Genomic DNA, 23,409 nt, shown 5'->3' on the forward strand with positions numbered 1-23,409 from the left:
CCACCAAAGTTCTCCTCTCGGATGGATTTTGCTGAAGAGATCTTATTGAATTTGTGGGCAGACTGGGCAGCTAAGATCCTTCTCCTGTGTACGCATTCATCATTGCTATAGTATTACAATCTATTGGCAGAGACTGTCAGTCATCATATGAGACAATGGGGAGAGGGAACATCTGAGCTACTCTCAGCGCCCCTCAGCCCATAATATTGAGGCCGCTGATTAGCTAAATTTCTTTTGCACATTTGAATATCTTGTGTCAGCAATGGTTGACACTGCTCCACTGTGGGGCGCTGGAAAAAGTGCCCCAAGCATGCACAGTTGGTATGGTCGGGACTCTTGACAAGAGAAGGGATGAAAAGGAAGCTAATTGTCCCCCACATAATGATTGATATTTTATATATTACACGTTATTATGCATTTTATACACACACATACTTAAAATAAGGTTTCAAAAATTACTTTAAAAATGTTTATTAAAAAAAAACACACTTTCCACCAGGTAAGGCAGTGCCCCAGCAGCTGCAATGGACCAGCCGCCACTGTGATTAGCACAGGATGTTTTGTGCATTACCACAGCTCATAAACCACAGGGTTTTCAATTCCTTTCGCACTCTTAGTGTTGTTGCCCATTTAACACTATAATGTTAAATAATCACAGAACACATCCAGCACAAAAAACACTACATTTTCATAATTATCGGATGGTGAAGGAGACTAAAAAATTAATGCATATAATAATGCGTTTACCTCAGATAATTTAGCAAAGATGGAGAGGAAAACTTTTACATTTTAGCACAAATTGCATTAATGCATTAGGGAGACACTTTATTTAAAGCTACACACACTTTACAATAGGTTTGTTTTACTTTACATAATAAGTGCATTGGGCATCATAAACTAACAATGAACAAAATATTTTAACAGCATTTATTAATCATGGTTAATTTTAAAGAATGAAAATACAACTGTTCTTTTTTAGGTCGCATTAGTTCATAATGAATTAACCAATGTCAACACAAAACCTTTAGTTTTAAAAATGTGTAAGCACGTTCTGAAGTTAACATTAATTGAGTTTAACGTGCAGTAAAAATATTGTTCATTGTTAGTTCATGTTAACTGTTGTAAACTAATTTTAATAAATACAAACATATTGAAACAAATTCCAAAATCTTTCTATAATTAATGGATGAGCCTTTTTTTTATTACGCTATCAACCAAGGTTATCAGTATTATGAGATTTTTAAATAATATTTTATATTTTTTAGGTTTGTGATTTGCAGCACATCTGGTATTGGGTATATAAGAACTTTAGGTTCAATGTCAATTTCAAGATTTCCAAGTAAATAATTCCAAGTTATAAAATACAGGTTGAATGCATTCAATGAGAAGTACAGTAGTCAGCAAATACTTATAGTTCTTTATAGTAAATAGTTCTTTTTGGTTTAAAAAGTGTGGGTGCATTCCCTTTTGATTAGTTAACCCAACTGTTCAAGTCAGCATATTTCAACACACCTTTCGTCACACGACTATATGAACAAGATATGAACGTTCCCGAGTTATGAGATCCTTGCACCTGCTTGGAAGCACCTTGATGAATTCCCAGTTTTATCTGATGCTAGAGTGAATATAAAGCAGGAGAGAACAGGACATTAGGTGTTTGTCTTCACCATGATCTGGATCATTAGCTGTTTTGCCTTAGTGGCCTCCACTCTTGGTGAGTATATTTTGGTACAATTTGGAACAATGGGAGTAATTGGGGTCCATGAAAAAAACAAACATATAAAACGAATCAAATCAACCTGCATATCCTGGCCTAAAAGATACAGAATCTGAGCAATTAGCTTCTCATTATTTTAGGAATTTATCAGGTTCAAAGAATATTCTATCATACACAAATAAAATAAAACAAATTAAGAGCTTGTTTAATTGTATGTTTATGCATTTCTTTACTTGCCACAGGCTGTGGAGTGCCTTCAATTAAGCCAGTAATTAGTGGATACAACAAAATTGTGAATGGAGAGAATGCAGTACCTGGTTCTTGGCCCTGGCAGGTCTCTCTTCAGGTATAGTATTTCCATTTTTTTTTTTTGATGAAAAATGATTGATGAAATGGGTTGTGCTTGTGTACTTTGATATACAATGAACAGTTGATGAAACAGTTGTCCAGTAGTGTGCTTGATTCTGTTCTTAGTGTTAATTTAACATGTATCCCTGCTGAACAATCAGCTTAATCTAGCCTAAAGTGATTACATGGTCTCCCAGCCTGATCAAGTTGGTTAGGCTGGTCTTTTTAGATGGTTTTAAAAGGTTTGGGGCACCTGTCAGCTAAACAGACCAACTGGGACAACCAGTTAAACACCAGCTTGGTCAGGTTGGAAGACCATCTTGCCCAGAAAACCACCTTAGACTGGTTTAAGATGGGTTGTTTTCATGGTCATCCTTTATATTTTCTCATTTATGAACCAGCAATCCAATGGCTTCCATTTCTGTGGAGGATCTCTGATCAACCAGTATTGGGTTGTGACTGCTGCTCACTGTCGTGTTCAGTAAGAACTTTTGAATCTATTTAACTTCAACAGACTGCCTTTTCTTTTCTTTCTTTCTAATGCATCTATTTCCACCTTTTCATGCCTTTCCATCTTCTTGTCTTTCTAGGGCCGGATATCATTATGTTATCCTTGGAGAACATGACCGTGGCTCCACTGCTGAAGCTATTCAAGTCAAGAGTATTGTCAAGGTATCGGCTTTAATGTGATTGGCTCAACACCTCATTTGAGTCACGTTACTGTAATTGTATGATATCTTGGGCATTACCACAGAAACCATAGTGTTGTGACAACCTTCCATATTTTATTTAGTTGTTTCTCTGCTACTAAGGAATAGTGTGCATCAGATGTACATGTTTGGCCATAGCATCACATCTCTCAGCTTATTTTTTTGAATACCATGCACCAAATGTTTCTACTACCTGACAGATACCACTGAAATAGCTGTCCTGAAAGATCATACTTGTCTCCGTTACAGACATAGACTCTATAAATGGCAATTAGAGTCCGGGGGGTAGCCCACGTGTTTTTAGCCAATCAGAAACTCTCTCTGCATGCAAATCATTATGCATGTTGCCATCAGTTTGGCTGACTTGTCTTTGTAGGGCAAGGATTTGGAGAGAGGGTATGTGGTTAAAAGGATGGGGGTGGTCTAATTCAGCAAATGAAAACTCAAAAATGTGTCATTCCAAAATTCAATTTTTTATGTGGACTAAAAGACCTTAAGACAGTAAGGTCATTGAGTGGACTGAGAATCTTGTACTGACAGCCTCATTTGCAGCATTTGTGTCTAAATAATTATGGCATGTATTCTGACTAATGTTCAAAAAGGCTAGTTCACACTAGCGCTAAAAAACAGCAACATTTCATAGGTACTTACGTTGGCTGTTGGATTAAGAATGTTTGGGGAAATAATTGTAATTTTCACAGTATCCCAACAAACACCAACACTGTTATTGACACACTGAATTATTTCCTTCAAATCCTGTAGTCCATCACCCATCCTTACTACAACGGACAGAACTTCAACAATGACATCACACTGCTGAAATTGTCCTCTCCAGCCCAGATTACATCCCGTGTCTCTCCTGTATGTCTGGCTTCATCCTATGACAGCGTCCCCTCTGGCACCATTTGTGTCACCACTGGCTGGGGCAAAACTGGAACCACCTGTAAATTTCCCATTCTTATCACTTATGTCAAAACAATTCCTGTAACATTCAAAGTATGTCAAACACCCATGTATTTACCATGAGAAACAAAGCAGTTAGTCCTCTCTGAAGGCCATGATACCATAGGCCATATTCATTCATGTGCACCAGTGTTGGGGAAGCTACTTTGAAACTGTAGCTTGCAAAGCTACTCATTATTTAAAGTAGTTAATATGAATCCATGATACAATATAATAAAAGTAGTTTACGCTACACTACAAATGTGACTAACTTAAGCTTGACATTCTGCTTTTGCTTTGTCATTAGCAAGCCCTCGCCTCTTGCAGCAGACCGCCCTGCCCATGATGAGTCCTGCTCAGTGCATGCAGTACTGGGGTCAGAACAGAATCACTGATGCCATGATCTGTGCTGGAGCCTCTGGTGTCTCCTCTTGCCAGGTATATTAAGTTATGTATATGTACATTTAATGTGAAAATGTTACAGTGCATCAATCTCTGATGTGTCTTTGTGGGTTTGTGTCCCTATGTTAAATCCAGGGTGATTCTGGTGGTCCTTTGGTATGTGAGAGTTCAGGTGTTTGGTATCAGATGGGCATTGTGTCTTGGGGCACAACCGACTGCAATGTTCGCGCTCCAGCTGTTTATTCCCGTGTCTCTTATCTACGACAGTGGGTTGATCAGATTGTCGCCTCCAACTAGAGCACCATCCTGAGGATTTTCTCTCTAAAGTTGTCAAAAGAAGACTGTCCACTTAAATGTATCCAAACTGTTCACAGTGGCTGGTCCTTCTATGTCCTCAGAACATGATGCAAATAAAAGTAATAAAAGCACCATATGATGATGGTTTATGACTTAAGGAATTTACAGTAACTATACCAATCAAACATTTCCAACTCATCCAATTATATATATATATATATATATATATATATATATATATATATATATATATATATATATATATATATATACATAATTTTATTTATTTTTTGTAAACATTCATATAGGCTAAATATATGTTTTGTTTTCAAAGCTAATTTCAAGTATTACATCAAACGTTGTAATACGTTTGATGTATTTTTTTAGATCAAACGTTTTAAATATCATGAGAGGAATAAATTCTGTCAAGTGTCTGCAAACTTTTGACTGGTAGTGTAACATTACTAAGTTAAAAAGTAAAACAGCAGTAGTTCTTATTGACTTATATTGCTAAAATCACATCTGTTCTATCTGTCCCCCCATTTTTGAGGGGAAGTTTTTTTTATTTTTATGGCCCCAATGAATCTCACATAAGACAATATATTAGTCCTCAAAAATTCTGTTTCTTAGATCGGCCTTCTCTGTATTCACGAATGTGATTACACTCAGGGCTCCAGTTGAGGGGGTATGCAAGGGGACGCCATCCCCCTTGTTGCAAGAAATACCAAAAAGCATCCCCCTTGTAAAACCAGCATCCCCCCTTACCATCCCCTTTATATCAGTTGTGTCATGTATTTAATATTTAATTTTAATACGTTTGATAAATAATAGACTTTAAAAAAGGGTGATTAGCCAGTCAGAATTACATTTCGACAGATTTCTATAGGTGAACTCCCCCAATTACATCTGGACACTTATTCATTTTGGATATATGCTGCCAGGGTGAAGCTTTCGTCCTACAATCTGGCAACCTTTAGCATGCAAGCTCGCTCTCCACCAGGGATGGATTATGACTTGCAAAGGCCCTGGAGGCTAATTATCTCCATGGGCCCCCCTCCACCCAAAAGTTGTTCAGCGGGGTGGGGTGGGGGGTGTGTTGTTCATGCCCAAAAGGGTTTTGAAGCGGGGGGGATCACCAAACTAGATTATGCAGGCTTAAAGCCCAGGGCACCCCTGGGCAGTCAAGTACCCCTGGGCACTGGCCCCATTGGGCCCAGTCGGCAATCCGTCCCTGCTCTCCACTGTGAAAAAAGCAGGTTTTTGTTTTGTTTGCTTTATAAGACAAGATATCAAAAAAAATTGTATAAGGATAAATCATTCAACATTTCAAAACTGTCGAGGATAATATACACAAAAAAGCCAAAGGCTTATTTCCATTGTGGTCCTCGTGTTGATATGTTGGAGTTTACGATGGGTTGACTTGTCCTTCCTAATGTTCACATGAAATTTACACCACAGATTTTCAGCACTTTGGACAATGATTACATTTCTGAGAATATGACAAAAGTGTTTTAAACTAGATTTTTAAAAGGCTTCTCATTTAAATTTTTCAATGACCCATAAGTAATCCTTCAGTTTTTTGGCAATTTCAAGCATTGTCTAGCCTTCATTCCTCAAAACAATGATTGACTGACGAGTTTCTAGAGAAAGCTGTTTCTTTTTTGCCATTTTGACCTTAAAGAAATAGCTCACCCAGAAAATGTACTCACCCACAGGCCATACAAGATGTATCTGAGTTTCTTTCTTCATCAAAACAGAATTTAAGATTTTTAGGATTTCATTTCAGGCTCCTCCTTTAAACAATGCAAGTAAAACAAAATTGACAATCCAAAATGCATATTTAGGGTGCATCAAAATAATCCACATGACTCCAGTCGACAAATAAAGTTCTTCTGAACCCAAACGATAGATTTTTTTATAAACAAACATTACTTAAATACTTTTTAACTACAATTGTTCGCTTCTGTACATCTCTGTGAGGCACGCTCATGAGAGGGATGACGTAAGCTTGCTGTAAAGGTCACATGTGGAAATAGGAGGCAGGAAGCATGCCATTGTTTACAAGAGGAGCAGCGCAATACAAAAGTTGAATTGTCTTTGCTGTAGATTTGTATTTGTATAAGTGTATTGTTCATTGTGGTCATTTGGAGTGTGTATCCTGAATTATTCAATCTTCAGAAACCCCAATGAAAATGCATGCCAGGAAAAATATAAACTTTTCATTGATTGTCTATACATGATCATGAGCGATTTAAGCTCTGGCTTATCATGCTGTTTTTCCAGCAAATCCAGGCAATGAAACTCAGTCATTGTCACATCTCCCTCAGCGATCTTCTTCTTTCTTCTTCTTCTTCTTTTTGTTTTATGGCGGGTCGCTGAAATATAAGTACATTACCACCATCTCTCTATGGCCTTTTTTGCTAAAACATCAGACTCTTCATTACCTCTCACCCCAATATGAGCCGGTACCCACAAAAACTGTACCTTCAAATTTGGGTTTAAGCCACGTCTCTTGTATACAGATCAGGCTTAATTTCCATCTCATTAATAAAACTTTTAAATTCCAATCCATTAGCCACAAGACTTCTCGCATTCCATTGTAACATTAAAATCATCACTCCTATCCAAACAAAGCTTCCTGACTCGACTGTTTCTCATTCACCAGCCCATCCCTAATCATTACCCATGATATACCTTCTACTCCGAAGAATTTCTCTGCTGCCCTGACTATAATTTGAATCTTAATTGTCTTCTTTTCTGTTTGCGCAGTACAATTACTTAAGCTATGAACAGCAAGAAATGTACTTTATTCACAATCATCGTATCCTCCGTGATCCTATCCTCCATCTCTGAACTTAACTCATTCCTTCCCTCCATTTGCACATCTCTCTCTGTAACTTTCTCTTTATTCTTTGCATCAACTATTTTATCTGCTTCTGCATATGTAATGTTCATCTGAGCTCTCTAATTCTGCACTTCAATAGCTCTCTTCCTCACCAAACATCCCCCAAACGCAACACTATGTTCTCCTCCACAGTTACAACATTTAAGCCCAGCTCCTTCACATTTGCCATAATCATTGCCCCCCACATCTTGCACATCTTTTCTTAGATTACACACCAAAGCAACATGCCCATACTTTTGGTAATTATAGCATGGAAGGTCTCCCTGTGTAACTGATAAATCCAAGTTTGACCTTTTAATAACTCCAATCAAATCTAAGCTCTACTGAGAGACTCTCTATTCTATTCCCTTCTCTATTCATAAACAATCATCTGGCACCAACTATATACCCTCCATTTATGTTATTTTTAAGCTCTTCCATAGACACTCCTAATGGCACACTAGATATAACTTAATTTACCCACTTCCTTTGACCTACAAATTTGCTACCCACCACTTCCTGTTTACACAATACTTTGATTTTCTTCACTTTCCTTTTTTGTTCTTCATTGTTACATACTACCAGCAAATCTCCATTCTTTAACACTCTAGCAAGCTTAATCTCTCCAACTACTTTCCTCAACTCTTTCGTTAATGCAATTGGACTTACCTTTTGTAATCCATCTTCCTCTTCGAATTTCAGTATTACCTTCAAATCATCCACATTTTCACTCCTCGCTTCTTGTTCATTTCCACTCTCCCCAGAACTTCTTACCTCCCTTTCCTGTTGATTTTTCTTTCTTTTCTTTGATCCTGCATCTTCCTTCGTATCTCTGTTTCCCTCTATCCTACCAACATCCAATTGATCATCCTCCTCATCTGATTCATCAATACTGTCTAGTGTCTCTGGTCCATTTCCATTACGATTTTTCCTATATTTTGTCATAATTGACTTCGCTGCATTCGCCGCCATCAAACATGCCGCCGATCAAACCATCACTTCCACCTGACCGCGTGAGTCCGCTTCAGCCTGAATGGCTGTTGACCCCTCAGCGCGTTGCTCTTCATCACCCGATTTCTAATTCACTGCACCTGCACTCAATTCACTTGCTCATCACTGCCTGCATAAATAACTCACCTTCACGCCACTTCACTGTCATGTCTCACACAAGGACTTGCAGTGTTTATTTACCTGTCTGTATTTGCTCTGGATCTTCATCTATATCTGTTTAGTGTTTACCCTGTTGTTTCGCCTGTTACCTCTTGTTCAGTTTGTGAAGCTTCTCTTCTGTGTGACATCACCTGTACCATTGATCTCACTGTGTAAACCCTGTAAATCCTGTGAATCGCTCTCGCACTTGGTTTCACTAACTACAATTTGTGTGGCTTGAATTTCTGACAGTCATATAGCCTATATATTTCTTATAAAGAAAAAGCACAAGTAGATAACGCAACAGCATTGCTCCGAAAGAAAGGATAGTTATTTACTGTAGTAATGTTTTTTATTAGTTTTTTTTATTATTATTGTAATCTATGTTAAGCAGGTCGGGAGATGAGACTTTGTTGAGTTACGATGCCATCCCTCCCTCCCTCTCTCTCCCTCCTCGTCTCCGCGCAGCAGTGCAGCACACGTCGGCACATCAGACACACCGACACACAGACAGGCAGACAGCAGCCCTCCCAGCATTTATCCCAATTGTGTTTTTATTGGCTTATATGGAGGTGGGTGGTGATGAACAAAAGACTAAACTACCAGTGCCTCGACGTTACAGCTAATTAGCCAAAAGACAAATATAGTTGTAATACGTGTTGCTAACATCCCAGCAAACATGAGATATCTGCCATACATCCAGCAAATCTTTGGCAACAATAGACAATTTGCAGCAAGTTTTCCGCAAAGCTCATTTCCATGTTAAAATTATCAGTGGTGAAATTGCAGCAAGTTTGCAGCAAATTTGTCATGAACTCTTGGTTTTCTTAAGGGTTGTAGTAGTTTTTCAGGATGCAGACAGACCCTTCTACTGCAGTTGGATACTAATGTGGCAGTTCTTATACTTTCAGATGTCTTTAAATATGTGCAATGTTGCTCCCTTATCAGCCCTTTTCATCTCTGTCCTCTTTATCTGTTGCTTGTATTATGTTGTCTCTCTTTTTGCACCCACAAGATACAAGCTTTTGCAGTAGGTTCACCACTGTGTCTGCCTTTTGCGATGTTCATTCGGACATGCCCGGGCCTTATGTCCCTTTTGAACACAGTTGTAGCATGTTTTATCCAGGTCAACTTTTCACTCTCTACCCCTTGTTTTAAGGGCTGTGGCACTCGCTCTCATCACGTTATCATAATATGAACTGACATATAACCTGTGGTTTCCCAGGGCGGAGGGCGGGGCCGGGTTGTGATTCTACACACCCGGTACCTTATCAGGCTAATCAAGCCTCTGAGAGTGATAAAGGCCGACTGCGGAAGATGGTGCGGGAGCGAGAGAGATAGTTTACGGGCATGTCCGTCATGTGTGTGTGTTTGTGTCTTTTGTTTTAGTTTATCATTAAAATATTATTTATATTGCCAAGCCAGTTCTCCCCTCCTTCCCATCCATTGAACTGCATTACACTGGTGCCGAAATCTGGGAAGGTGGAGGGATGCCCGTCGTTGAGTCCTCGACACTGCCATCCACCCAGGGGAGTGCCGCTGCCATCCGCCGGGGGATGGAGTAGACCAACCGCCCGGATGCAATGAACGGCCGCCGTTCGCGAGGCGAATGGGGACTGGACTCCCCGATTCCCTGGAGCGATGGAGCCACTGCCAGGGGCGGAGGAGAGCCCTGCCATCCCCCAGAAACGTGAAGGGGTTGAAAGAAGACCGCCATCCGCGAGTGGAGGAGGGAAGTGACTCCCCGACCTCCTGGAGCGGTAGGGCCACTGCCAGGGGCGGAAGAGTTTCCCCACGAGTCTCGGAGGGGCGTTCTGTCTGGTCGTGGGTCTGACTCCGGTCCACCCGGAGAGAAGCGGCTGTCGTCTGCCTGAGAGGGTGGAGGAGTGCTCGAGGACCATGCGACGGTGTATCAGAGAACCGGAGATTAGGTGTTTTATTTTTTCGGTTTTTTTTTTCATCTCACTCTCCTCTCTCTCTCTCTCTCTCTCTCTCTCTCACTGCCGCTCTGCGTTGGCCTTTTCCCTCTCTTTTAAATTTTACTTTTTGAGGGGTACTACACCATTACAGGTAGTACCCACTATTTAATTATTTCTGTTTCCCTCCACTTGTCCAATCCTTCATCAGGGTTGATGGGAATGACCTGCCGGTAGATGGGGCGGAAGGCACGCCCCTCCCCAGGGAAGGGGGGGGGGGGGTGTACGTCATGCCGGGGGCTCCCCAGCCTGAGAGAATGAGGGAGGAATGTGGCAGGGCGGGGCCGGGTCGTGATTCTACACACCCGGTCCCTTATCATACTAATCATGCCTCCGAGAGGGATAAAGGCCAACTGTGGAAGATGGTGAGAGAGATAATTTATGGACATGTCTGTCATGTGTGTGTTTGTGTCTTTTGTTTCAGTTTATCATTAAAATATTATTTATATTGCCAAGCCAGTTCTCGCCTCCTCCTTTCCATTGTGTTACACTCACCTTTAAGCCATTCCAGATGTGTATGTCTTTCCTTTATCAGCAGAACCGAAATTAAGATTTTTATAAGCAGCTATGTATGTCCATATAATGAAAGTGAATGGGTGCCATGACACTGCTGGCTGATTGACGGTCCAAAAGGCACATTTAGGGAGCATGAAAGTAATCCACACAGCTCCAGTCAGTCAATGAATCAGTCTTCTGAAGCAAATCGATAGGTTTGTGTAGAAAATAAATACAATTTTATTCACTTCCAAAAAATGCTTCCTGCTTTCTGCCACCAGTCGACCCATCATGGAGCTGTTGCATGATGTACGCGCAATGGCTCATTCACACGAGAAGTCGGAACCGCGCTTTGTATACAACAGAGGCACGAACGTCATGCGAGTGTTAGGCCATTTCAAACAATAATACAGCAGTGGGTATAAGCAACGATTTAAAGTTTAAAACATTTTAATTATCGATTTGTTTCTTACACAAACCTAGCAATTTGCTTCATAAGACATTCATTGATCGACTGCAGTGTGGATTACTTTTGTGCTGCCTAAATATGCCTTTTGGACTGTCAGACTAACTGCCTCTGTCCTCCATATCCATTCTGCCGAAGGCTGTGTATGACCCACACTTTAATTAAAGACACATTGCTGCCTCCTATTGTTCTATTCTGCCAGCACCAACATCATCACCGGCTCTTGTAATGGGCCTCTCGACTTCAGTGTCTCCACCTGCTCTGGGTTGTGCCAAAGGCTTTGTGTACAAAGTAAACATTTCTACAGTTATTGTTTCTGTGCACCAAAAACATACCCTAATCTGGCTGTAGTGCTGTCAGTGCAGAAAATCCAGCGCCTTCTCAAATTAGGCTTAGTTTCATATATTTTATGGTCAATATAACAAAATAGCTAACTAATTTTTAAGCATTTTTAATTTAATAGATCTGGACAAAGAGTCACTTTATTGACCCTTAGGACACATGGCCATATTATTTACCCGTTACCCTCTTTAATTTTATTTTATGATGAATCTTGAAAAAATTATCCATGTTATGATCATGAATTGTGGGTATGCTTTTTGGTATTTCTTGCAACATGGGGGATGGCATCCCCTCGCATCCCCCCTCATCTCGAGCCCTGGCTTTGATACTAATTGATTATCACAGCAAGTGGCCCAAAGTGGCTTTCACTGCTTTCATCATGACCCGGAATGCCATAAGCTTCTTGACTGTCTTCAGTAGATTTGAAAATCTATGTTGCGTCGTGTCTGAAAGTGGATGCCAAGTTCAGGTCAGCGGAGTTCTCAACATTTCTGAAAGGCATTCAACAAATATGTACTTCTGTGTACCATCCTGCCCTGAACGGATCAATTGAGCAGTTCATTCGAGTGCTCAAAAGTTGCATTCAATCTGCTGTTGTAGATGGGAAGCCATGGAAAACCATAGTAATGGAATTTCTCCTAGTCTACAGTGCCACGCCGCATTCTGCCACGGGTCTCCCTTTGAGTTGCTGCTTATATGCACTTCCTTAATGTCCTCCCTCCTTTCGTCACTCGCATTGATGCTCATGCGCTTAGTCAGAGAGCAAAGGAAAATTAAAACATACACAGACTCTAAATATGGAGCTTGCTTTCCTGATTTAAAAAAACGGGGACTTTGTGCATTCCAACGCATGTTCTGAAATCACACCCAAGATTTTCCAAACCACTTCAAATCGTGTGCAAACTTGGTCCATGCACTTATCTGTTGTCCAACAGGAAGAAGTGGCATGCCTCTCACCTAACACGATCTATTGCATCTGTTGCAGATACAGCTGATATGGAACCTATGGACATCTCACATCTTCCATGTTTGAAAACACGCAGAACAGCATGTGTTTCTCCCAGACAGCAGCGGCAGGTGAATGAGACGCGTTCATACAAGTTGCGCTTGTACTGCTCTTAAAACGCTGCGCACATAGCTGATAAAGCATTGATAACACCCATATAGTCGACAATTAAATATGCAGCACAGATGGGTCCAAAAATGCTCCAGGATGCATTCAAAACAACAGAAAATAGCAATGGAGCTCTCCTTTTTAGAGTAATAACTTGATATAGCGTCTTTTTAAAATGGCACAAGATGCTTCATAACAGTCAAAGCTGTTCATCTAGTGTAGAAAAACATTTAAATCCAGATGATGAAGGTGTCCTGTGAAAGTCCACTTTGCTGTAGATGAATCTCCCATGACATGCCCTCTCATATGTTCACCTGTGACTGACTGTGAACACCAGTAGGCAGGGCCAAGGGTGCAGTGACAAAAAATAGGCATTGATGTCTTGCTGTAGATGTATTTGGTCCATGTGACATCACAAGTTCCACAAATTCCAAACGGACAGTTTCTAGAGCCTTGTTTAAATAAATGCTCTTTTTCTATTTAGACTATTTAGATAATGACCTCTTATGTGTCAAAAGATCAAGGAAAATTGTATTCCTCATGTTGTGGCCCCTTTAAGTAACAGGGGAATATGTTGTGTTCTTGCATGTATACTTACTTGCCAGTAGATGGTAGTGGATCATTGATGTGCAAGCCTGAGAACAGAAAAGCAGTTGAGGGAGAACAGCCTGTATTGCTACACATTGTGCACTGCTTATACACCTTGCTTTCAGTTATTAAAGTTCCTTATCTTACGAGAGCCTCTTCATTGCTTCCTACAGTCGAGGGTCTAGGCTCTATCGGCCCCAGCAAATGCAAGTGGCACAAAAAATGCTTTAGAAATGTAGCCTTAATTCTTTTATCTCTATTGAAACACACACTATTCCATCGGTTACCTGCTTCTCTCCTGGGCCCATAACCAGTTGGCGCAGACATTTTAGCATAGGGTAACCAATAAATTGTTCAGAATTGATAAAGGTAATGAAACAGATGCTCACACCATCTGTCTCCTTGAACCAGAAAATAATTACTTTTATGTGCAGCAAAGAGATAACATAACATACGGTTCAAGTAATAAGTAATTAATAATAATAGACTTATGAAATGTAGTAAATCACTGTTAGTGCCAGTCTTGCCATTTCCCATTAACTAACATACAATGTGTCAGAAAAGATTTAATTAGTCATTTGAAATTTATGCAAAATAAAATGTATGAACAGGAATGTTCATGAAAATGTTTTGTCTGCTTATTTGACCACATGTCAGTCATCAAAGTAAATCAAATTATGACATACAGCATATGCAATTTATTCGTCTAACAAACCCATGGACGAGAACTGCTGAACTTTCTGTGAATTGATTATTTTAATTGCTTGCCTTCACATTACTATTATTATCAGAAATGTGATATTTGAGACACGTTTTATCAGGAAATATAGAATTAAAGAAGGAAAAATTAAGTAATAAGTATTTGCTCCATACATTATGGTTAAAAACCTCTAGATTATACCCTCTGCAGTATTAAAACCCTCGACAAGATCCCTTGTTTATCTCTTTTGGCAATTCAAATTTGCATGTTTTGAATAATAGAAGTATGCCCGAAACATCAGTATCAAATGCAGAAATACACTGTAACCAGCTTTCTGAGTTTCATTTTTAACTGCTATTATAACATTCATTTTCTGACTATGTTTCTATAATGTAATTTATGTTTTTTTTTATATTTGGGGTTCCTATGGGAGTCCCTGTTTCTCCATTGAAAGTTGATATTCAAAATAGTTTCTACAGAAGCCTATTTCCCTTCTTGCATCATCACTCTCCAACCCACACACTCTCTTTCGTACAAGGGGAAACTCATGCTCATGTATAGACGTTGTGGACTTACACAGCTAACACCTAAAGAGAGAAGTAAAGAAAAGCAAGAATAACTGAAAATGGGTAAGAATCTATGCAGTATTCTAATGGATGACTATATTTAGTATGCTTTACAAACACATTTTATGATGCAGTAAACAAATGACTATTTAAGAGACAGTCAGTGCACATAAACAAAACTGCACCATTGGTGTAACTGGGGCATTTTTTTCAGTCAGTTGAACTGGGCAAAGATGTGTTTATCACTTAAGAAAAAGTCAGGAATTGATTCTTTCCACACCTCTTTATTCGTGTGTCATTATCTAGCCGTCTTCAGAATCTGAGCTTTGATCAAGATTATGCAGCATGACCACTAAGTTAAAAGCATGGTCTCTGATAGACATCCAATGGAAATTGTCAACTGTTACCTGCTGATGTTTCTCAGTGTAAACTGCTATTTAAAAACAAAATAACAACCAAATAAATAATTACACCATGTAACAATTGTTTTTATTTTTATGGTTCCTGAGTAGTAAGTGTTATTTCCTAATTGCTCATGCCTCAAAAGTATAGCAGATGGCTATTATTCCCCACAAACTTTGCTTTTGTGACCAGGACAGTGATATTTTGAAATGTACCTATTTTCCAGAACATTCCAGATTCAGTGCTGAGTAAACTTAGAGTAACTTCTTGAACTTTCTAGAACTTCCCAGTAATATAAATAGTAGTATAAATACATGGGTCTTAAGCCCACCAGTTCAGTTTAGTTCCAGCAGCCTAAGTGGATACATATCTGCATTTTTCTGTGATGGCATCAAGAGGCTGCAATCATCTGGCAGATGCATTTTGCTATGTCTGTGGCCAATTGATCAAGACGAGCATAAAAGTACTCAGTGGAAGCATCTGCTAAGATGTGTGGCATACAAGGCATATTTTGACATGTCTGTCGGGGATCAAGACAAACCCTGGGCACCTCATTTCACCTGCGAGCACTGCAAAAAAAACTCTGGAAGGTGAGATGGACAATTGTTGCTCAGATTTGTATGTTATAAAATGTGTTAATTTCTAAAATTGTTAAATTTTTTCATTTTAAAATGTTTTTGGGATGCCTTTGGGACAGCAGGGACACCAAGGCACACTACCACAGTTGGGACTGGCCACAGTGGACCAAGTTCTCTGTAGGGAGGAAAAACGTCAAGTGGGAGCCACTGGTGGACCCACGGAAGGTGCTGATACCACCAATGCACATCAAATTCGGCCTTATGAAACAATTTGTCAGAGCTCTAGATAAGGAGTCGGCAGCCTTCAAGTACCTTCAAGACTTCTTCCCTAAGCTGTCTGAGGCAAAGGTCAAAGCCGGTGTCTTCATCGGACCACAGATAAAGAAGATCCTGGAGTGCAATGAATTACCCAAGAAGCTCACTATTAAGGAGAAAGTGGCTTGGAACAGCTTTGTCGCAGTGGTTTGGGGCTTTCTGGGCAATCACAAGGCCGAAAACTATGTGGAACTGGTTGAGACTCTGGTGAAGAATTACAGCACAATGGGCGGTAGGATGTCCCTCAAAGTCCACATCTTTGATGCTCATCTTGATAAATACAAGGAGAACATGGGAGCGTACTCTGAGGAGCAAGACGAGTGTTTCCACCAGGATATACTGGACTTTGAACGCCACTACCAAGGATAGTATATCGAGAACATGATGGTAGACTACATTTGATTGCTGATTTGTGAAAGTGATTTAGAGTATAATTGTTAATCTCGAAAAGCTACTCCCTTCTAAATCTTTTATAGTCATTTTTGTATTACTTTAGTATAAATACATGTTAAGTTGATTCAATTTCATTTTCTCACTAGAAATAGGTACATTTCAAAACATCACTGTCCTGGCCACAAAAGCAAAGTTTGCAATTTCTATACTTTTGAGGCATAAGCAATTATGAAATAGCATTTACTACCCAGGAACAAAAATTGTGTTACAAACTGTTATCATGAGTCACAGCAGTGCCTGAACAAAAAGTTGCTCAATGTGTGGTTTGTGGTGGTTTGCAGACAATGCGTTGCACATTTTAGATTAGCTGACCTGATCGTTTTGACCCGAACTACAGTAGCAGTCACTTAAGCTGTAAACATAATTAGATGAATAGCAGTAATCTTACTTCTTACATTAGTTACAATGAGAAAAGAGATTTCACACTTTTGAAAGACTTTTATTTATATATTTAATAGTCCTTATAACTGTAACATTTTCAGTGTTATCTAGTCTACAGGTTTTCCCAACACACATGATATAATACAGTACATTCAAAATGTTGCACCTAGTATAGGGAAAGATGAAGCAAGTTGCCACCTGGTTTAATCAGGAAGTAATCAAGACTGCCCTTTAAATTGTCTTCAGGTCATAGATTGCATCACATCTCATCAAATTTGTTGGCTATGTTTGTTTCATCCCATACAGAAATTGAATATATGGCAGTATAGGAAAACACGCATATAAAAGATATGATCATATATGTTTTTCACTGAAGAAATCACATACTTGAACATATAATATATAATATATATATATATATATATAGGCAACATATATTTCAAAATACAAAAGACGTTTTCATATGTAAAACATATTTTTCCAAATACTGGTGGAATGCACTTGTTGCAGGGTGGAGGGCGGGGCCGGGTAGTGATTATACACACCCGGTCCCTTATCAGGCTAATCAAGCCTCCAAGAGGGATAAAGGCCGAATGTGGAGGATTGTGTGGAGAGAGAGAGATAGTTTACAGACATGTCCGTCATGTGTGTTTGTGTCTTCCACACAATCCTCCGCAGTCAGCCTTTATCCCGCCCTCCGCCATGCCACAGTAATGTAAATACATACATATACTGTATGCTCAAATGCACAAACTACAGTTTTATATATACGTATATACTGTATGTACAGTTGAAGTCAGAAGTTTAAATACACTTAGGTTGAAGTCATTAAAACTCATTTTTAACCACTCCACAGATTTCATATTTAGGACATCTACTTTGTGCATGACACGAGTAATTTTTCCCACAATTGATTACAGACAGACTGATTCCCTTTTAATTGGCTATATCATAATTCCAGTGGGTCAGAAGTTTACATACACAAGTTAACTGTGCCTTTAAGCAGCTTGGAAAATTCCAGAAGATTATGTGAAGCCTTTAGACAATTAGCTTCTTATAGGCCAATTGGATGTGTACCTGTGGATGTATTTTAAGGCCTATCTTTAAACTCAGTACCTCTTTGATTGACATCATGAGAAAATCAAAAGAAATCAGCCAAGACTTCAGAAAAAAAAATCGTGGACCTACATGAGTCTGGTTCATCCTTGGGAGCAATTTTCAAACACCTGAAGGTACCACGTTCATCTGTACAAACAATAGTACGCAAGTATAAACACCACAGGACCACGCAGCCATCATACCGCTCAGGAAGGAGACACATTCGGTCTCCTAATGTAGTTTGGTGTGAAAAGTGCTAATCAATCCTAGAACAGCAGCAAAGGACCTTGTGAAGATTATATAGACAATATAGACAATTATCTATATCCACAATAAAACAAATCCTATATCGACATAACCTGACAGGCTGCTCAGCAAGGAAGAAGCCACTGCTCCAAAACCACCATAAAAAGCCAGATTACAGTTTGCAAGTGCACATGGGGACAAAGATTGTGCTTTTTTGGAGAAACGTCCTCTGGTCTGATAAAACAAAATGGAACTGTTTGGCCATAATGGCCCTTGTTATGTTTGGAGGAAAAAGGGTGTGGCTTACAAGCCAAAGAACGCCATCCCAACCATGAAGCATGGGGGTGGCAGCATCATGTTGTGGGGGTGCTTTGCTGCTGGAGGGACTGGTGCACTTCACAAAATAGATGGCATCATGAGGAAGGAAAATGATGTGGTTATATTGAAGCAACATCTCAAGACATCAGCCATGAAGTGAAAGCTCGGTTGCAAATGGGTCTTTCAAATGGACGATGACCCCAAGCATACCTCCAAAGTTGTAGCAAAATGGCTTAAGTATAATAAAGTCAAGGTAATGGAGGGGCCATCACAATGTCCTGACCTCCATCTGACAGAAAATGTGGGCTGAACTGAAAAAGTGTGTGCGAGCAAGGAGGCCTACAAACCTGACTCAGTTACACCAGTTCTGTCTGGATGACTTGGAACAAAATTCCAGCAACTTATTGTGAGAAGCTTTTGGAAGGCTACCCAAAAAGTTTGAACCAAGTTAAACAATTAAAAAGCATTGCTACCAAATACTAACAAAGTGTATCTAAACTTCTGATCCACTGGGGATGTGATGAAAGAAATAAAAGCTGAAATAAATAATTCTCTCAACTATTATTTTGACATTTCACATTCTTAAAATAAAGTAGTGATCCTATCTGACCTATGACAGGGAATGTTTTCTACAATTAAATGTCAGGAATTGTGTGTGTATGTGTGTGTGTGTATATATATATATATATATATATATATATATATATATATATATATATATATATATATATATATATATACAGTATATATATATATATATACTGTATATAAACGTAGAAGGATGGAACTTAACAAATTTGCTTCCTAAAATAAAGTTTTCATAAAAATGTGTTCTTAAAATTATGAATTATGTAGTATTATGTAACCATTTTCTAAAAGCAATGAGGCACTCAAAGCCATGCTATATTGTGAATATGTACTCAACAACATCATTTAGTTGTGACAATGTTAACAATATCACATGGTCTCTCCTACCTTATTGTTCACCCAAAAATAAATATTCTGTTTAATTAATTACTCACCCTAATGTTGTTGCAAATCCATTTGAATTTCTTAAGTGGGATGCAAATGTAGATGTTAGGCAGAATGACAGCTTCAGTCACAATTCACTTCTTTTTTTTATTTTGGATGAACTGCCCCAAGTACAGATTGAGTGTATAGTAGTGCATCATCAAGCATTTTATTCTAATGGACTCAAGCATTAAATTATCTTGAGCATGATTTACAGTGGATTGGTAATTTGTACGGATGATTACTTTTTTTAACTATATATACATTTGTTTACATTTATCAAAAGGCTTTTTCTCTCTTTTTCCTTTGTGTAGTGGGCAACATTTCAGGACTTCAAAATGTGACCACAGTCACAGCTAACAATTACATGGATTATTCAAGCCTTGAAATCTTCATTATTTGCATGTATTTTGTTATCTTTGCTGTGGGTATCGTTGGAAATGGGCTCGTCATCTTTGTGACTGGCTACAAAATGAAGACGACGGTCAACTCCATTTGGTTTCTGAACTTGGCAGTTGCAGACTTCATCTTCATTTTATTCCTGATCCTCAACATCATTACTATCTTTAATAAGATGGCGTGGCATTTCGGTGACTTAATGTGCAAATTTGTCTCCCTCGTGGCAGTGCTAAACATGTTTGGAAGCATTTTTTTTCTGACAGCTATCAGCCTGGACCGATGCCTGTGCACATGGGTGATTGTATGGGCTCAGAATAAACGAACTCTTGTCAAAGCCAGAATCATCTGCACGTTTGTGTGGGTTTTATCTGTCAGCTGCAGCATTCCTTTCAGTTTACATCGCTCAGTTTCCGAAGACAACATTACTCAAATTAAATACTGCTTCTTTAAATCCAGCATTGATACTTTAAAGTCTCTGATCATATACAGGTTTATGGTGGGCTTCCTCATCCCCTTCCTGATCATTGCATCTTCATACATAGCTATTGGGGTGCGGGCAAAACGCCTCAAAAGAGGAAAGCAACTTAGACCCTTCCGGGTCATTATAGCTGTGATCATGGCCTTTTTCATATGCTGGTTTCCTTTCCATGTTCAACAAATGTGGTACATCATTGCAGTTACAAATAATTGGAATGCTGAGATAATTGCTGAGTCAGGAACTTATGTTACCTTCCTGGCTTATATAAACAGCTGTCTGAACCCCATTCTGTATGTGTTTATGTGTGAAGAGTTTAAGAGGAAGCTTAAACAGTCCCTGTTTGTGGTTCTCGAGTCAGCTTTTGCAGAAGAGTATCTGAGCTTCCGTTCAACTCGCTTCTCCACTTGTTCACGCCTCTCGGAGTCACAAGGTGCCAAGCAGGTAAATGACACCATGTCCTCCAATGCCAGTGGCCAGGACAAAACCAGCTTTTAAAACACCAGTCTCTGAGTGATTGGAAATATCAATTCTTCATGTTTTACTGTGGTGTCAGATCTAAAAAGCATTTCAACAAGCACTCCACTTTTGCTGCCTTGCTGGAACAGTGCGTCTCAGACTCATAGGCAATTGGCTTTAGACTTGACTTAGACTTCAATTTGAAAGTCACGAACAACACACACACACACGTCTTTATGTCTACAAGGAGTCAGATAATGATTAGATGCAAGGGATCGCCTCATGCACCCTTGGTTGATTATTCCTGTGAAAAGGAGGGGCCATTTGCTCACTTTTTCTAGGGAATCCCTTTGAAGGCCATGACTCAGCATATTCATTTGGAATAAGAGAAAGTATTCTACCATCAGATAAAGAATTACACTCATTACCATTACATTTTTATGAGTTTTTGTATTTTAATTTTTTTTGTCTTTCCTGGATTTTGTTTTCTCATTGACTTGTTTTATGCAACCACTTAGTGACTTTGTAAAACTGTCATTTCAGTGCTTATGTTACTGTCTCTTTTTTTTGTTATGTCTAATGTATCATCAAACTAAAAAAATAAAATAAAAAAAAATAACTTTTGAGGAACACTGTAGTCTTCCACAACTTTTTTATTATTATAAAAATATATATATATTTTTCTGCTGAATTCCATCTTTCCTTTATTTATCAAATCTACAGTTAATTATGGCAAATATATGTAGATGACCTACATGTTTCAGGTTCCACAACAAAACATAATAACTTCTTAGAAACATAATAAATGTAATATACATGTATAACATATTGCAGCTATGACACTGTTCTCATTTAATGGACTGAATACTGTTAGAACTTGTATTTAAGCAAGTTCCGAGAAATAAGCATGATTAAATAAAATAATTATATAATAATATATTATATTATTTGCTATTAAAATTGATTAAATATTTATTAGAATAGCACCTTATTTTAATAAAATCTTTATTTATTACAAAATGAGCACAGCCAGTGGAATTTGTTTCCTTGGCTTTTACATGATGTCAACATGAAGAGCACCATATAGCAGAAAATCCTCTGGAGCAACCTGGATTTGAATGCCTTACTCAAGAGCACGTCTTGAAGGGATTGAACCTGACTTGGGCCTAAACCACTACACTACCAAGTTTGAAGTGTTTGTATAATAAAATAAACACAGCATTATGCTGTAGCATTATTGATTTAAGTTAGGTCATTAAACTCTACGTCGTCAACTTGTTAGCCACTTGTTAACTCTGTTAAATCGACTCACAAGGTGCCAAGCAGACAAATTACACAACCTCCTCCAATGCCAGTGGCCAGGACAAAGCCAGCTTTTAAAAACACCCATCTCTGAGTGATTGGAAATATCAATTCTTCATGTTATACTTTGGCGTCAGATCTAAAAAGCATTTCAACAAGCACTCCACTTTTGCTGCCTTGTTGGAACAGTGAGTCTCAGACTAAATTGGCTTTAGACTTGACTTAGACTTCAATTTGAAAGTCACGAACAACACACACACACACGTCTTTATGTCTACAAGGAGTAAAATGTTCTCTAAATAGTCAGATACTGTTTAGATACAAGGGAACTTCTCATGCACCCTTTGTTGCTTATTCCTGCACCTTAGGTAATGATGTGCTGGCGCTGGCAATGACAAAGACGATGACCTGAAGATGAAGTGCCCAAGTGCAGTTTATTTACATCTGTGAAATCCAAAACACTAACTATAGACATGAACTAACCCTTACCAAAATAAAGTATACTAAGTAAACTTAATAAAATGATATACTGCTAGTTTACTAGTTATATACTTCTAGCCTAGTTTTTTAGTTTATGAAAGTACACTTTTAAGTATACTACTCAGCAAACAACTGGTTTAATATTTTTTATACTGCAAGTATACTTGTAAGTTTTCTTTAAGTGAACTTAACATCATACTTATAGTTTACTATTTATATATTATTTTTGCACTTTAAAGTATACTACTAGGTTTCTATTTTGGTATTAGTATTTATACTTTAACTGTACGATAACTCACGTTAACTCACATATACACTACCAGTGGACTATACATATAAATACTCACAAGACAAACTCAGGAGTGAAAATAGTTGTTTTCTTTATAAATCAAAGTTTTCAAACAAATATTGTTTTGGATGCCCAGTTCAAACAAAGGACAACACACAGTATGAACATAATATTTAGTGTAACTGGATTCCCACACACACAGGTTGTACATCTCTAGTTTCTGCCCTGTTAAATGGCAGAGGAACCACAAAACGAAATGTTCTTTTCATACGGCTTGGCTTGCTTGGCGTAGCTTTCGTTGTTGCCTTTTTTTCTTATGATGTGTCTCACATCTTGCATGCTGATGTTAGGAAACTTCGACAGAGCATGGCCTGTGAGTAAAAACACAAACACAAACAAATCAAAACATTGATTTATAATAGATTTTTCTATCACACCAAATTCACCATCCAGAATTAACACAATAAAACAGTCAAAGGTGCATGTATGGACATGCAATTCAACTTG

General features: G+C 38.6%; 2 protein-coding genes across 2 annotated transcripts; both read left to right on the top strand.

The window, feature by feature from the left end:
- The first annotated feature begins 1,568 nt into the window (after positions 1-1,568).
- Positions 1,569-4,547, top strand: LOC127629549 (chymotrypsin-like protease CTRL-1). The gene is made up of 7 exons (XM_052106639.1): positions 1,569-1,714; positions 1,960-2,063; positions 2,467-2,546; positions 2,656-2,737; positions 3,538-3,718; positions 4,025-4,155; positions 4,255-4,547. Exons 1-7 carry the CDS (start codon positions 1,669-1,671, stop codon positions 4,414-4,416), a joined length of 786 nt encoding a protein of 261 aa, XP_051962599.1. The 5' UTR covers positions 1,569-1,668; the 3' UTR covers positions 4,417-4,547.
- Positions 4,548-14,631: 10,084 nt separating this feature from the next.
- On the top strand, positions 14,632-21,452 carry LOC127630105 (C3a anaphylatoxin chemotactic receptor-like). Its single transcript, XM_052107538.1, has 2 exons — positions 14,632-14,759; positions 19,813-21,452. Exons 1-2 carry the CDS (start codon positions 14,756-14,758, stop codon positions 20,868-20,870), a joined length of 1,062 nt encoding a protein of 353 aa, XP_051963498.1. The 5' UTR covers positions 14,632-14,755; the 3' UTR covers positions 20,871-21,452.
- The last annotated feature ends 1,957 nt before the right edge of the window (positions 21,453-23,409 follow it).

Source organism: Xyrauchen texanus, chromosome 36 (genome assembly GCF_025860055.1).
Source record: "Xyrauchen texanus isolate HMW12.3.18 chromosome 36, RBS_HiC_50CHRs, whole genome shotgun sequence".
Classification (NCBI taxonomy): domain Eukaryota; kingdom Metazoa; phylum Chordata; class Actinopteri; order Cypriniformes; family Catostomidae; genus Xyrauchen; species Xyrauchen texanus.

Coding starts and splice junctions, on each gene's coding strand:
- LOC127629549 (XM_052106639.1), top strand. CDS start 1,669: ATGATCTGGATCATTAGCTGTTTTGCCTTAGTGGCCTCCACTCTTG. Junction 1,715..1,959: donor CTTAGTGGCCTCCACTCTTG/GTGAGTATATTT, acceptor TACTTGCCACAG/GCTGTGGAGTGCCTTCAATT. Junction 2,547..2,655: donor GCTGCTCACTGTCGTGTTCA/GTAAGAACTTTT, acceptor TTGTCTTTCTAG/GGCCGGATATCATTATGTTA.